The sequence below is a fragment of the Panthera leo genome, chromosome E2 (genome assembly GCF_018350215.1).
Source record: "Panthera leo isolate Ple1 chromosome E2, P.leo_Ple1_pat1.1, whole genome shotgun sequence".
Classification (NCBI taxonomy): domain Eukaryota; kingdom Metazoa; phylum Chordata; class Mammalia; order Carnivora; family Felidae; genus Panthera; species Panthera leo.
In genome coordinates, this window is record NC_056693.1 from 14,360,746 (window position 1) to 14,376,883 (window position 16,138).

The 16,138-nt window shown below is 53.9% G+C and overlaps 1 protein-coding gene across 4 annotated transcripts in view; it reads left to right on the plus strand.

Moving 5' to 3' along the window:
* AKT2 (AKT serine/threonine kinase 2) overlaps positions 1–16,138 on the plus strand; it is a 63,773-nt gene that overhangs the window by 43,881 nt on the left and 3,754 nt on the right. For all 4 annotated transcript variants that reach the window (XM_042920726.1, XM_042920725.1, XM_042920728.1 and 1 more), the window contains 7 exons: positions 116–227; positions 10,188–10,341; positions 10,755–10,886; positions 12,345–12,410; positions 13,414–13,482; positions 14,302–14,424; positions 15,881–16,009. In XM_042920726.1, the coding sequence (XP_042776660.1) occupies positions 116–227; positions 10,188–10,341; positions 10,755–10,886; positions 12,345–12,410; positions 13,414–13,482; positions 14,302–14,424; positions 15,881–16,009 (785 nt within the window). The remainder of the gene's footprint in view (positions 1–115; positions 228–10,187; positions 10,342–10,754; positions 10,887–12,344; positions 12,411–13,413; positions 13,483–14,301; positions 14,425–15,880; positions 16,010–16,138) is intronic.

The window sequence follows — 16,138 nt, forward strand, 5'->3', positions numbered from 1 at the left end:
CACTAACGTATCTCCACACCATCTGGCATCCAGGAAGGTGGCTCGGGGATTGTAGGCTGCAGGCCGGCGGGGCTGTTCCCTCACCCTCCTGCCTCTGTCCTCTCTCTGCCTGCAGAGTGCCAGCTGATGAAGACTGAGAGACCACGGCCCAACACCTTCGTCATACGCTGCCTACAGTGGACCACTGTCATCGAGAGGACCTTCCACGTAGACTCTCCAGACGAGAGGCGAGTGCGGGCCTTCGTGTAGCCGCCCTTCGAGAGTGGCCAGGCCTAGTGTGAGGAGGAGGGCCCCTGGGCCCCCTGCCCAGGAGTTTCCGGTCTCAGCCCTTCTGAGAGCTAGAAAGAGCAGGGGTTCTTAGTCTGCAGACCTCATTCTCTGTTCTTATACTGGAGCGTGCATTGGGATCATGGGCAGAGCTTAACAGTACGGAGCTTTGGGCCTACTTCAGGGTCTCTTGTTGGCTGCAGATCCCTGGAGGGTTGGGGAGCTGCATTTTTAATTTTTTTTTTTTTAATGTTTTATTTATTTTTAAGAGAGAGAGAAGACTGAGCATGAGCGGGGGAGGGTCAGAGAGAGAGGGAGACACAGAATCCGAAGCAGGCTCCAGGCTCTGAGCCGTCAGCATAGAGCTCGACGCGGGGCTTGAACCCATAAACTGCGAGATCATGACCTGAGCCGAAGTCGGATGCTCAACCGACTGAGCCACCCAGGCGCCCCCAAGGGAGCTGCATTTTTAATGAGCATGCCATTGATTTTGAAGCAGCTGGTCCAGAGAGCCAGTGTTAAAAAGATCAATTTAATCATCAGAAGAGATGATACAGACTTACCTAGTTCCACAATCAAACAGTGTAAGGAGGTTTCTCTCACTTCTGCCCTGTCCGCCCCCACCCCTGCCCTCGGGTTAACTGCTCTTGTCCTGTGTCCTCGGAGAGCTTCACGGGTGGACGAGCTCATTCAGGGAGACTTTTGCACCCTGCTCTGGTCTGGCTCCCCTGCTTGGTTCTTTTTACACAAAAGGTAGCATTGTACTCAGAACTTGCTTTTTTACTTAACATATATTAGGGAATCTTTCTGGTCCGAGATATAGAGAGCCACCGCAGCAGCTGCTGTATTGGGTTTGGTTTTTGTTTGGGAGAGAGAGAGCACGCAGGGTCGGGGAGAGGGGCAGAGAGAGAGAATCTTAAGCAGTCTCCACCCTCAGTGCAAGCCCATTGTGGGGCTCCATCCCATGACCCAGGGATCACGACCTGAGCTGAAATCAAGAGTCGGACGCTTGACAACTGAGCCACCCAGGCTCCCCATTTAGTTTCTCTTTTAAACAGCTGCACACGTATGTCCCCAAGGTCACCTAGCAGTTTTTTATGAGTGGTGATTGGTGAATATTTCCGGGCTTCGGCTCATTACAGGCGGTGCCGCAGCAAAGTACGTTGTGCTTATCTCGCATGATACGTGTGCGGGTGAATCCGTAAAAGGAATTCTTAGATTTGGGATTCCTGGGTCACCGGGAATATGCACTTGTGATTTTGAGAAGTGCTTCTCTTACGTGATATCTCAGAGTGTCCCCACGGCCTTTTGTTTTCAAACGTTTAGATTTTTACCAGTCCGATCAGTGGGAAATGGCACCATAAGGTGGTTTTCACTGGCCTTTTTCTCTTTGTGGGTGAGCTTGAGCATTCTCTTCCCGTGTTCAGGAGCCACGTGAGTTTCCCTTTCTGAACTGTCTGTTCATATCCTTTGCTTATGTTTCGGTTGCATAGTTGGTCTTTTTCTTGTTTCTGAAAGCTCTTCACGTATGAGGGAGCTTGGGCCTTTGTAATGCATCGCAAATCTCTTTCTCCCCACTTTGTCCCTTTGGGACTCACTTTGAGAAACACTCCTTTGGCTTGTCTGGCGGGTGTGGCTTCAGCTAACCCTCCAGTGAACTCATTAAAACAGTGCCGTCCACGAGAAGTTTCTGCCATGATAGAAGATTTCAGTACCTGTGGCATCTAAGAGGGTGGCCAGTAGTCACAGGTCCTGTTGAGGTTTTAAAACATGGAATGTGTCTAGTGCAGCCGAGAAATGGAACATTTATTTAAATATTTAAGTATTTATTTATTTATTTCCTGAGAGTGTGCACAAGTGGGGGAGGGGGAGAGAGAAAATCCCAAGCAGTCTCCACACTCAGCGCAGAGCCCGACGCAGGGCTCGAACCCACAAACCGTGAGATCATGACCTGAGCTGAAGTCGGACGCTTAACCGACTGAGCCACCCAGGCGCCCTGGTCCCCCTCCTCTTGGACAGTGCACATCTAGAGCACACACAAAACAATATCATAAGATGTGTTTCCACAATATGTATTATAACTGTCAGTGCGTAGCTTCCCAAAGTTAAAAATACACCTGCTCTGCTGAAGGCAACAGAACTACCTCCCATCTTGGGCCGTGAGGTGTTACTCCCTTGAAAGCTGGGGACAAAAACTGTGGACTGCCACTAAAAGCAGACAGAGACCATTAGGTATATAGGGCCTGGGTGTCGGAAGGTGTCGGGTAAGAAGGGGAAGGTGACTCAAGGAAAGGGGACCAGTATATGCAAAGGCCGGGAGGTGAGACAGCTTGTCATCACAGGGACCACAGTGGGTTCTGTGTCACTAAAGAATCCAGGGTCAGGGGTCTTGGAAGAGGGGACGTGGAGCTCAGCCAGGTCCTGGACTCCAGTTGGAGATCCTCCCCAGGGCTTGGCAGCCCGTGAATTAATTGGGGTTTGTCACAAGGTTGCTAAAAGATTCAGGGGGATGATAAACAGGAAACCCTTGATTCAGCAGTACCTGGCACACAGTTTGCAAGCCTGGAGAAGGAGCAGTGGGGAGCCGGCAAAGCATTTTGGTGGTCCACTCTCCATTTCAGCGGGATTCTGTGCCGTTTAGCGTCGGGAAGAATCCCTTTACCAGGACTGGGAGGGGGTGGGTGGACAGCCCTCACCTTGCTCCTTTTCTTAGCACCTGCCACTGTTGCTGCTGGAGAGAAATCTGCTGGGGCTGCTCTGAGACCAGACTCCAGGGGCCTGACCTTAACCCTGGGGGACGTGTGAGCTAGCGAGAGGAGGACGCTCATTTGTGGCTGTCCGCACTGGCCTGCCCCGCGTAGGCCTGAACCTGGGGAGAGGTGGCAGGGGAGGGCCAGCGACGGCCATACTGGCCATTGATGTTGTCTAGATGCTGAAGCAGCCTGCTCTCTGGGCTCCTGGTAGCCTCTCCTGCCTTCCCCAAGATTCCCCTGCATCGCCGCCATCTTGTATCAGATGTACAGGAAAGTGGAAAGACTAGTGCAAGAAATGGACGTCCAGAGACCCTACAATTCCTAGACTCAGCAGTCCGGCCATTTGCCAGGTTTGCCTCCTGTGGCTTTGTTTTATGCTAAACTGTGAACTTCCATGCATATCTCATGACGCTTTGCTCCTTAATACGTCGGCAGACATCTGACTTTCTCCTACAGAATCATGATGCCATTACCACACCCGAGGTGACTGTTCATAGTATAGTATTTACCAGTCTGTCCGTATCCATGTCTGCTGGAATTTCCCCAGTTGTCCGCAAAATGTTTTTCAAACCAGGATTCGCTCAAGGTACCTGTTGTCTCTTTGGCCTGTTTTAACCTCGTTCAGCCTTGTCTTCCGTCTTTGCTCTCCCCCACTCCCTTGTTTTTTGTTTTTTGTTTTTTGTTTTTTGTTTTTTGTTTTTTTTAAACAAGCTGGGGAAACTGTCTTGTAGGATGTCTCCACTCTGGATGTGTTATCTTACTGCTTTTTGGCATTGTTTACTTTGTTCCTCTCTGCTTATATTTTCTGTATGCTGGAAATCGGGGTTGGCAAACCACGGCCCGGCCTCCTGTTTTTACAAAGAAAGTTTTATCGGAACATGCCACATCCATTCATTTACAAACTGTCTATGGCTGCTTTTGCCCTACTCTGGCAGAATTGAGTAGTTGTACCGGAGACCAGGTGGCCTATGAAGCCTAAAACATTTACTATTTGGCCCTTTATAGGAGAAGTTGGCAGATCTTTGGTCTTAGCAGGTATACATAATAATGCGTCATGTTATTAGGATCTTCTTAACGTAAATCACTAAGATAAATGTAATTTCTCTGCTTAGAACTCTGAGTGGCTTTTAGTCTCACTGGGAGTGAACTCCAGAGTCTATGCCATATTCTGCAAAGTGCTACATGATCTGGTCTCCTCTCCAGAATCATTTCCTACTGCTAGTTCCCTCACTTCAGCCACAGCAGTCTCTTTGCTATTCCTTAAACATGCCATACACACTTCTGCCTCAGGTCCTTTGCACTTACTATTCCCTCTGCTTAGAAACCTCTTCTCCCAGGTATCATTACGGTTCTCTCCTTAGCTTCGTGAGGTCTCTGCTCAAATGCCACCTTCTCAGAGTGTCCTGCCTTGCCCGCCATGACTCTGCTGTTCTTCTCCTGCTTTATTTTTCTTCGTAGCACCTGTCTACCAGCTGTGACACTTTCTATTTATGTATTTCTGTCAGGAACACAAGTAGGTGTTCAGTAAGTGTTTGTTGAATGAGTTAAAAGAATAATTAAAACTAATTCTCTCTTGAGCCAGACTCGGTTTTAAAGTATTATTTTTAAGGGAGTGAGTTGCTTCATTCATTCATTCATTCATTCATTCATTCATTCAGAGAGCACGTGTGCAGGAGGAGCAGAGAAAGAGGGAGAGAGAGAATCCCAAGCAGGGTCCATGGTATCAGCGTGGAGCCTGACATGGGGCTCGATCCCACAAATCGTGAGATCATGACCTGAGGTGAAATCAGGAGGCAGACACTTAACTGACTGAGCCAGCCAGGCACCCGTGTTCTAAGGTCTTTACGTATATTAACTCAGTTTATCCTTATAGCATTTCCAGGGATATTGGTAGTGAAACTGAGACACACAGAGGTGGAGGACAAAGGAGAGGAGAGCTGAAGGGCGTGGATTTTCCCCGCCAGGCAGCCCATCTGAGGGTGTCTAAACAGAAGGGGACCCCAGAGGCCCTCCAGCTGTCAGTGTCTCTCTGGATCAGAGGGGGTCCCTGGTGAGGGAGAGAGGCCCCCCGTCTGCCGTGGGCCAGGCTGTCGGCTCTTCTGAAGCTGCGCTGAGGACAGGCCTGCCACCTGCGGTTCAGTGGGCTTCCCTCTGGGGTGTCTCTGGTGCCGCTCAGCAGAGTAGCGTGGGGCTGGGCCCGGGTTGCAGAGTCTGACCAGCGCTGTGCCCCGTCTTGCAGCGGAGCTCAGGTCCTTGGCTGTGGTGAGGAACAAAGGAGGACGCGTCTGGGCCGGGCTGCTCCCGTGGAATTGCGGTTGCTGGTGCCTTTTCTCTCTTCTGTCCCCTCTGCCACCACCGGACACTTTGTCCTGAGGACAGCCCAAGCCCCCTGATGCTGCTTCTCCCTGCCCCCAATCCGCAGCCCACGGCAGCTGCAGACTTAAAACAGAAATCTGATCCCGTCAGAACTCCCAAGGGGAGGCTTGCCTTCACTCCACTCCTGGGCTCCCGGCTTTGTGTCCCTCTTCCCCTGAGTCTTCCGGCCAGAGCGCCCGTGTGACCCCCTGGGTCTCCTCTGGGAAGGAAGCTGTAACTCTCAGCAGGGAGTGGTAGCGTGGCGCCAGGTGTAGGGGCCTGGCTGCGAGTCTCTGCTTGGCCCCCTCCTGGCTGTGTGACCCCCACAAGTGACTCCACCGCTCTGTGCCTCGGTCTCCGCATCAGAAATGCCCGCCCCCCTCCGGTGTTCTTGATGAGTATGGAATGAGCTGGTGTCTGTGGAGCTTTTATTTTTTCCATCGTGTCTCTGGGGAAAGGCGGTCGGTTCCCCTGGGGGCTCTCCTTTGAGGAGTGGAAGCACGGCGGCCCCAGCTGTGGGTGGCAGCTCCCCTCTGCCCCAGACACCATGTTGCAAACCCTTAAGGAGTATCCTGGACGGAGGCCCTTGCTTTTTCTCTGGAATTCTGTGCCGCAACCTTGCAGTCTTGGCCCAGTTGGAACAGGATCGGGGGCTTGTCCGGTAGCGGGAGAGCCCCAGTTACCCCTGAACAACCTCCTACATCTCTGGGGGTTCCTTGGCTCCCTGTGGGGCTGGGCGGTGTGAGCCAGGGTGGATGGGACAGGCCTCCCCCGGCGTCCTTGACACCTTCCTTGGGGCCGGCACTTCCTGTGTGCTGTGCCCTGTGCGCAGCGGCTCACCCGCGCCTCAGCGTGCCTGGTCTCCCGAGGAGGGAGAGGTGAGCTCGCCCTGGTGGCGGAGCGGCTGTTCGAGCCCCGGCTTGTGCTGCTCTGAGGCCCGTGCTCCTCGCCACCAGCTGTGCGGCCCAGAGAGACTCCTTCCAGCTGCCTGTGGTGCTCCCTGCCGGGGATGTGTCATTTCTTTGCCCGGCTTCTGTCGATGGACTGTGTTCTCCCCGCTTACGAACAGAGATGATGGCACACTCTACATCTTTGTCTTTACCTTGCCTTTTGGTTTTGTTTTTTTTTCAAGAGAGATAGCGAGTGGGGGAGGGACAGGGGAACAGAGAGAGAGAGAAGGGAGAATATGAATCTTAAGTAGGCTCCATGCTCAGCGAGCAGCCCAACTTGGGGCTTGACCCCACGACCCTGGGATCATGACCTGAGCCGAAATCAAGAGTCGGTGGTTCAATCAACTGAGCCACCCAGGTGCCCCTTTAACTTGCTTTACTCATGTGACAATCCCTCAAGATCTCTGTACGTGAGCTATATATGTATTTTTTTCTTTTTAATATATTTAGTGTGTCTCTTAGGAGATTGGTGATTTGTTTTTTTCAATCCATGGTCTTACACCAGAAGTCAACATTTAAAAACTTCTAAGAGGACAGTCATGATCTGATAAAGCAGATCGTGGGATGTGCCCCCCACCCACTGCCCCATTTCTTTGGAAAAGAGAGATATTAACGTGGGGATAGGGATTTACACTGTAATTTGTTCCAGAGAGGTCATGGGTTAAAACAAGTTGAGAAATGGCAGCCTGAGACATTGGCTCAGAGAGGGAAGAAGCCAGTGTTGCTCTGCGTGCGTGTGCATCGGGGCTCCGTGTGCCCCGGGTCTGGGGTCACTTGAGCTTCGGCCGCCTTGCTCACTCATTCCCCAGATACCACCTGAGCACCCACCCACGTCCAAACAGACGAGATCCCTGCCTTCATGGGACTGACGAACATGGGCTATGGGGCCCCCGGGCTCGGCCTCGGGAGGGCCAGTGTGCCAGCCCTTAATGTTTGCACTGGCAACATTCACACCTCTGTCTTCTGAAGCATAATCTCCTGTGAGCAAGGCCATGTTGAGACTCCGAGCTTCCAGGTGTGAACTGGTGCCTCTGGGCTTGGTGACGACTCGGTTCAGACCAGGTCGTGGATCTAAGCGAGAACAGCCCTGCCCTTCGGCTCTCGAAGGTCACGGGCCCTCTGTGATTCCAGCTACCAGGCTCAGAGCACCGACTTGTGTTTTTCCTGAATTTTGTTTTTTAAATCTGCGCCTCCGTTTCCCTATCTGTAATGCACAAGGAAGGGTGAGTGGCCTGGGAGTGTTCGTAATCGGGGGACAGTGGAATCAGACTCTTCCTTGCCCCTGACTCCCAGCTCCCCTCCCTGGAGGCAGCCAGGGCCCTGCGTCGGCGCCCTTCCAGAGGTGTTCGTGCCGGTGTGCATACACGTGTCTGTGCGTAAATCCCTCTTTTCTACCTCCAGTAGTGTCACATTCCACACTGTTCTTTTTTTTTTTTAAGTTTATTTTTATTTTGAGAGAGAGAGAGAGAGGGGGAGAGAGAGAGAGAGAGATATCAAGCGGGGAAGGGGCAGAGAGAGGGAGACAGAATCCCAAGCAGGCTCTGCACTGTCAGCACAGCCCAGCAAGGAGCTCGAACTCATGAACCGTGAGATCATGACCTGAGCCGAAGTCAAGAGTCAGACACCCAACGGACTGAGCCACCCAGGCACCCCTCCGCACTGTTCTGCACCTTCTTTTTTCCGTTAAGGTATCTCCGGTCACCCCAAGCCCACACATGGATCTGCCTCCTCCTTCCTGGGAGCTGCAGGGGGTCTCCTTGCATAGATGTTTCATGTGCGTTCTCTGCAGCTGCCAACGGCTGGCCGGCTGGCGAGCACAGTACTGCTGCCACCCTCCATTCGGTCCCAGGTGCCGTCACCCAGAGACACACTGGGTCTTTATAGAATACCAAGCAAAAGCAATGCCCACCTAAATTGAGATAGGCCACCGACTAAGATGCACCCGGATTCCAGCAGCGTCAGAACCTGGGGACATTGGTGCCACAGGACTGGTGGACTGTAGTCGCTGGGGGCTGTCAGTATGTGAGGAAGCAGAGACTGAGTGCAGCCCAGCAAGGTGGTTCCAACTTCTCAGGCCACTTGCACTCTGCGTGACACTGGCCAGGGGCCTCGGTGCCTCGGGTGTGCAGGAACAGTTTCACCTGCTGCCTGGGGCTGGGGGTGATTCTGGAAGATGTGTGGCTGACTGGCTGATCTCACTGAGGCTTATCTAAAATTTTTTTTTCTTTTTTTAAAAAAAATGTTTTTTTAATGTTTTATTTATTTTGGGGACAGAGACAGAGCATGAGCAGGGGAGGGGCAGAGAGAGAGCGAGACACAGAATCCGAAGAAGGCTCCAGGCTCTGAGCTGTCAGCATAGAGCCCGACGCGGGCCTCGAACTCAAAAACTGTGAGATCATGACCTGAGCCAAAGTCAGACGCTTAACCGACTGAGCCACCCAGGAGCCCCTAAAAATTTTTTTTTCAGTTTATTGATTTATCTTGAGAGAGAGCAAGAGGGGCAGAGAGAAGGAGAGACAGAACCCTGAACAGGCTCCGCGCCATCAGCTCAGACAGAGCCCAATGCGGGGCTCAAACTCACGAACTGTGAGATCATGACCCAAGCCCAGATCAAGAGTTGGACACTTAAACGACTGCGCCACCCAGGCGTCCTGCATTGAGGCTTATTAAATTGCTGTAATTTGGGAGGTTGCCTCTTTGTGCTTTTTGAGTTTTCTCATTCTTTGTGAACATTATGTTTTTCTCCCTGTTCATGTGGCTGTTTTGTAGACATAAGCAAAATCCATAGGGGGTTCAACTTATATTGGGTCGAACTGCCTGAAATTGTGTGGTGGGTTCAGAAATGGGAGGGGTACGGAAATGTATCTTTCAGCCTCCTGGTTTCTTTTTTGTGGTCTCTGGTCATTTTTACTTTTTTTCCCTAGATATATTTTCCCTTTCTAGAGACAGAAAGTAGGTATCAAAAGAAAGTTATTTCCGAACAAATTCTAAATCATGAGTGACAGAAATAGTTACTTTCAAACCAAGCTCCCTTTTGCTGGGACGTGCTTCCAGGTCCGCAACCTTCTGTTCTGCGTCCCTGCCCCACCAGGAACCTCTGTCCCTGCACCCTCCTGGCAGACAACCCCCTCCAGGGATCTTGCCTTATGAGATCTTCAGCTTTCTTTGGCCGATGAATTCTTCCTCTTAACTCCTGGTTTGCTTTTACAAAACATTGTGCTTGAGGTTGTTCTGGAGGAATCCCTAGGAGCACTGTCTCTCTCTTATCCCAGGCTCAGGGTGGTGGTTCATTTTCAAGGCAGCTGTGAAGAAAGGTGGTCTCCTTCTTTGGTCATTTAATTGCTGCCTGACTTCAAGTGGTGCTCAGGCCAGGCCACTCCTGGGACATAGATGGTCTCTGTCCTTATTCCATTCTTGCCCTCTCTTACCCTCTGCAGCCAGAAAATTTGTAAAATTGCAGTCCTGTTCCATCGGCTTCCCTTGGCTCAGACAGATCTCGTCAGAAATTTCCAGGGCTTTTGGCGCGCCTGGGTGGCTCAGTTGATTGAGCATCGACTTCAGTTCAGGTCATGATCTCGCAGTTTGTGATTTCGAGCCCCGTGTCAGGCTCTGTGCTGACAGTTCGGAGCCTGGAGCCTGCTTCGGATTCTGTGTCTCCCTCTCTCTGCCCCTTCCCTGCTCGTGTTCTCTCTCGTTTCTCAGAAATGAATAAACGTTAAAAATTAAAAAAAAAAAAAAAAAAAAAAGAAAGAAAGACATTTCCAGGACGTTTGATTATTTGCTCCCACTGGAGAGGTAGGGGCTCAGTCCTTCCTGTCCGGGCTCCCAGGATTCACAGCTCTTTGGATGTGTCCCCACACAGGGAGGAGTGGATGCGGGCCATTCAGATGGTCGCCAACAGCCTTAAGCAGCGGGGCCCAGGTGAGGACCCCATGGACTATAAGTGTGGCTCCCCCAGTGACCCTTCTGCGGCCGAGGAGATGGAAGTGGCAGTTAGCAAGGCTCGGGCCAAGGTGGTAAGTGCTGGGGGGCCGGTGGCCAGGCTGTGAGTACCCCTCCCCGCACAACACTGGCCCTGCCTCCCCTGGTTTCCACACGGTGTGTGCAAAAGCGTAGCCGGGGATGTGTCCTGACTGCCCTGTGGGATGGGCCTACATGGGTGCACTTGGGGTGAGGGGCAGCCGCATCATGGGAGGTTGTCAAGACCTGTCTGCCCCCACATCCGAGCCTCCCGGGGCCCCCTGCCTGGGAGAGCCAGGCCGAAGGCCACTTCAGAGCAAACAGTCACTGCCCAGAGCCTCCCTTCCTGCTCCCGCCAGAGCGTTTTGGCAACAGCGTCCTTCGATGTTTCCTTTCTCTTTGTTAAAATGTCTTCCCGTGGGCCACGTGCCAAGCACCGACTGCCCCACTCTCTCCCCCTCCTGGGCAGACCATGAATGACTTCGACTATCTCAAACTTCTGGGCAAGGGCACCTTTGGCAAAGTGATTCTGGTGCGGGAGAAAGCCAGCGGCCGCTACTACGCCATGAAGATCCTGCGGAAGGAAGTTATCATTGCCAAGGTGGGCGCTCCCAGGGCTACTTCTGGCTGGCCTCTGCGGTGGGGAGTGCGCACTGGGCAGCACGCTCGCCTGTGCCTTCGGGGAGCCTGAGGCCCACCCCACCCCACCTTCTGGGCACCTGGAGGACTACGGTGGGGAGTGTGACAGGGCTTCACCCCGCAGGCGTCATCAGGGCCTGCAGGCAGGTCTCTTGGGGCATGAAGGGCTTGTGGGGAGGCCTGAGGGTCGGGGCTTGGCTCAGGGCCTCTCACTAGGAGTCTAGGCCAGAATGGAATTCTCTTCTTTTTTTTTTCCTTCTTTAAATAAGTTTTTAAAATGGAAAATTCCTGACATGCACAAAATTTTTAAAAGAAAAATAAATACTGTGGACTCCCATGTAGCCAGCATCCAGCTTCCCCAATTGTCAACATTCGGCCCGTCTTGTTTTATTAGCTCTGCCCTCCTTTTTGTCCTGGAGCATCTTAAAGGCATGTTCTAGATGTCATATGGTTTCACCCAGAGGTACTTAGGTATGTGTCTTTAACAGATGAAGATCATAAAGACTGTAATGGAACAACGATCTCACCCCAGCAAAACGAACAGCCCCCTATGTGCCTGGTCCAAGGCAGGCTTCCACAGCCTCAGCACTGTTGGCATTTGGGGCCAGATCATTCTCTGCTGTGGGGCTGTCCTGTGTACTGTAGGATGAGTCGCCACACCCTGGCCTTCACCCCTAAAGCCAGTAGCACCCCCCCCCCAGTTGTGACAATCAAAAATGTCTTTAGACATTATTATCAAGTGTCCCCTAGGGACAGACTCACCAACCCCTGCCCCGGGAAGAGCCAGTGTCTGGGAACCGCAGGCAGGTCAGGATTTTTAGCAGCTCGGGTGACTGCTGTGTGTTTAGAAACCAAACTTGAGCCCATGTTAGAGTGGCCCCAGGGGGCCTGTAAAGCTGGTGCTGGGCCCCACCCCCAAGTGTCTGGGAGGGGCCTGAGAATCTGCATTTCCCCAAGTTCCTAGGCGACAGGCTGCCAGTCGCTATGGGGACCACACATTGCCGCGGGTGGAATCCTGATTAGATCCACTTCCCTTTTTCAGCAAGAACGTTTATACGTGGGGATTCCCACTGCCTGTGGCATCACCTCAGGAGTCTTACAATGCCTGCTTGTCCCTCCTTAGGGGTGTTAATTTTAACATTGGCAGTCTGTCACCTCCTTCATAAAGTCCCCAGCGACTTCTCACCTCATAGCTTTGAGATTGAGCCACTGATTGATTGGCCTTGTCTGGGGCCATCGTTTCCTTGTGGCCGGAGGATGGTAACATTCCACTCTCGCCATGCCATTCCATTCGGTGTGTGTTTAGGACTAGAACTGCATTTCACCAAAGCATTGCTCCCCCCTCCCTTAGGTTGGGCCGGGGGTCGGGGGGGCAGGTGTGGTGTTGCCCCCCAGCCCCTCACGCAGCCTCTGTCTGCAGGATGAAGTTGCCCACACGGTCACCGAGAGCCGGGTCCTCCAGAACACCAGGCACCCATTCCTCACTGTGAGTGGTACTTCCCTCTCAGGCGGGGCCTGGCCTCTGCGTGCGCCATGTGGGAAAAGAGCCCAACCCTGCCGCCATGAAGCACAGACTTCGTGTCAGCCAGGTGGCCAGGGCTGGGTGTTGTTGGGCTCCCCCAAATGACCTGAATCAAACCCCGGGGGTGGCACCTTCTTCACAGATGGTGGCTTCGTGGCTTCAGCCAACTGATGATACCACGTTACAAGATGGTTCCGGGAGAGCATGGCTACTCTATGAGTTAGAGGCATTTAGCCCAGCTGGTCGAAGTGGGAACGTTATTTTTTTGTTTCTGTTTTTAAATGTAATTCTAGAAGGACATGAATTCTGGTGCTGCTTGTCAGCTTAGTCTGAGGAGACGCCTTTTTGGGCTACAGGCTCCCATCAAGGCCAGCAGCCATCAGTTAAATGGATCACGTATAGGATGGCTTATGGGATGGGTCATTTCTTTAGCTCAGCTGTTGTCCAGTGTCCTAGTAAACCATGACACTGTTCATACTTTTACAAGGTACTTCGATGTAGAAGACAGAGAATAGTTAGACTTGTCATGAGCAGAGGGGTCACTCGGGGTCCTCTAAGGAACTTTCTGTTGGGCTTCTTAGAGCGTAGTTTGAGAACTGCTGTTTACTGGCACATCATTTGTCCATCCTGTCTTTGGGGTTGGCTCCCAAGCCACTGCCTGCTTCCGGCCAGCAGACCTACAACGACTGTGGAGAAGAGGGGTAAAATGGCCCTGGTTGCTCAGAACTGGATATCTCCCTGGCCGCACCTCTCAGAAGCTTAGCTGAAGGCTGAGGACAGCCTCCTTCAGCCCAGTAACCCTTTCCCTGCCCTCAGAGCCACAAGCTCGCTCACACACCCCAAAAGGGGAAGCTGACGTTTGAGCCCCGGCTGCCAGGGTGGGGAGCGTGCCTGCAGAGTCCGCAGAGAGCCTGCCTTCTTCCCACTCCCACCCTGGCCGCCTTCCTGCCCCCACCCCCCTCCCCAGGCACTGAAGTATGCCTTCCAGACCCACGACCGCCTGTGCTTCGTGATGGAATACGCCAACGGTGGTGAGGTGAGCATAGCCCGCGTCAGTGTTCCCACGTCTCCTTCCCAGGTATCGTGGGAGGCAGAGGGCAATTGTAGAGGGGGCGGAGGGGGCCTGGCTGGATGTCCCCTCATTCTCGAGGCAGGCATCACCATCTCCATTTCGCAGGCGAGGAAACTAAAGCTCAGGTTAAGCGGCTGGGCCCAAGTTCACACAGCTAGTGAGTCAGTGGGCAGGGGGCACACGCAGGCCCAGAGAGGCCTGGAGAGGCTGTGGGAAGGGGGGCGGCCAAACGGCAAAGGGCGTCCTTAACGGCTGCCAAGAAACTGTGTGCGGGGCAGGGCCTGCCAGCGCTCCGCCTTCCCCCGTGTTCTGACAGGAAGAGTCTGCCACTCGTTGTGACTGGGTTGCTCAGGCCTGGGCTGCCACCTGCCCCTCAGCCCCCGCACCCTACTTTCTGCGTGTGGCGTCACTCACCGGCTCCTCATTGTTGGCTTCGTCTGTCCCATTGGTCCGCAGCTTATTGTCACTTGCTCATGACGTGTTCCTGTGCTTTCTTGCTGTATCCCCCTCCCTCCCTCACCTGTCCCCTCATGCTGTCCCCACTTAACTCTCCCCTTGGCATCTCCTGGCTGTCCTTCGTTCTTCATGCCTCACTCCGTTTACTCACCTGAGTTCTTCCCTGCTCACTGTCTCTCGCTTGGTTCTTCTTGCCGTCACTTGCAGGTTCATGGTAGGTGTCACCGTGTCACTGGGCTCGGTGTTGGGGGCCAAGGGGCAGGCAGGGTCCTATTTCTTGCTCCTCTGGGCCGATATCTGACTTTCTGCTCCTTCCTCCACTGGCAGCTGTTTTTCCACCTGTCCCGGGAACGTGTCTTCACGGAGGAGCGAGCCCGCTTCTATGGTGCAGAGATCGTCTCTGCCCTTGAGTATTTGCATTCGCGGGACGTGGTGTACCGCGACATCAAGGTGAGTGTGCGGTTGCCTCCTGGCCTGTGGCACCTGTGGGGCTCGCACCGGGGAGGCCGGGCCTGTGCCCTCAGGCCCACACTTCCCCCTCCAGGGAGGCTCTGACTTGTGGGTGTTCCCGAGTCTACTCACCCTCTGGCCTAGGCCCCGGCTGGCTGTCCCACACTAAGGTCCCGCAGGCCTCTCTGAACCTCTGGTGAACACACCCCTCTGTGCGGGGAATGGGGAGGGGTGGGGGGTGGAGGTAATATTAGTACAAGCACCACAGGAGATAGTTTGGCCGAATCCACCAAAGCCGAGTGGACACGTCCCCGTGAGCCAGCCGTTTTGCCCCAGGTTTATGCACGGTGGGAACCGAGCACGGATGCGCGCACACTGCCGGCAGTGCTGTTCACGCTCGCCCCGAGCTGGAAGCCACCCGGGTGTCCGCTGTCGGAGAACGGCTAGAACGCACTGCGGTGGCGCCCCGCGGCCGGGCTTTGCACAGCAGCCACTGAGTGAACCGCAGCCCTGCAGCCGTGCTGCACCCCTCATGGGCTCACGCTGAGAGGAAGCCAGGACAGACCGTACAAATCTGTGTTATTTATTTATTTTTATTTTTTTATCATTTTTTCAACATTTATTTGTTATTGAGAGACAGACACAGAGCATGAGCAGGGGTGGGGCAGAGAGAGGGGGAGACACAGAATCCAAAGCAGGCTCCAGGCTCCGAGCCGTCAGCACAGAGCCCGACGCGGGGCTCGAACTCACAAACCGCGAGATCATGACCTGAGCCGAAGTCGGACGCTTAACCGACTGAGCCACCCAGGCGCCCCAGATCTGTGTTGTTTAAACATACAGTGCATACGTAGGTGGGGAAACTCAAGAAAAGCAAAGGAGTAAAGTTCTTCCTCAGCTGAGGGGACGGTTAATAACAGGCAAGGGGCCCCTAGAGGGTTCTAGGGGTCTTGGTAACGTTCTCCCTTGGCCTGGTAGGGGTTACACAGAAGCCCACTAAATTGCCCATTTGTGTTAAGTTTGGTTAAAAGTCGAGGAAGAGGGGCGCCTGGCTGGCTCAGTCGGTAGAACATGTGCCTCTTGATCTTGGGGTGGTGGGTTTAAGCCCCCCCATTGGGTGTGGAGCCTACTTAAAAGAAGTGGAGGAAGAAAGCTGGCGTTGCTCGGAGAGTTGGGACGCTGCAGCCCACGCTGTGGGGAGCCCGTGGGCAGAGCCCGGCTCCCGTCTCTCTCTGCCTGGCTTTTTTCCAGCTGCCCTTGGGGGCTGGCCTCCCTCTGAGCCTCACGGGCCTGACTTTGTGCTAGGGGTGTGCCCGGTGCCCGGCCTGGAGCCCCTGGCACGACAGCTACCACCCCGGGCCACAGCTCTCCGCGGGAACGGCCAGGGGGCGTGGGATTCAGGAGCGGTGGTGGGAAACCCTGGGAAGACGCGTCCCTGATACGTCGACTTTTCCTACAGCTGGAAAACCTCATGCTGGACAAAGATGGCCACATCAAGATCACTGACTTCGGACTGTGCAAAGAGGGCATCAGTGACGGGGCTACCATGAAAACCTTCTGTGGGACGCCCGAGTACCTGGCACCCGAGGTGCCTGAGGCTGGAGGTCCCGGGGGCGTGCGAGGCCAAGGGAGGAGAGGCCCTCGGACCCGTGTGGTTTCCCCAGCGCAGACCCTGTGAGGGCCGTGCTGCGATTCCTTAGATGGCCCTCCGTGGCCA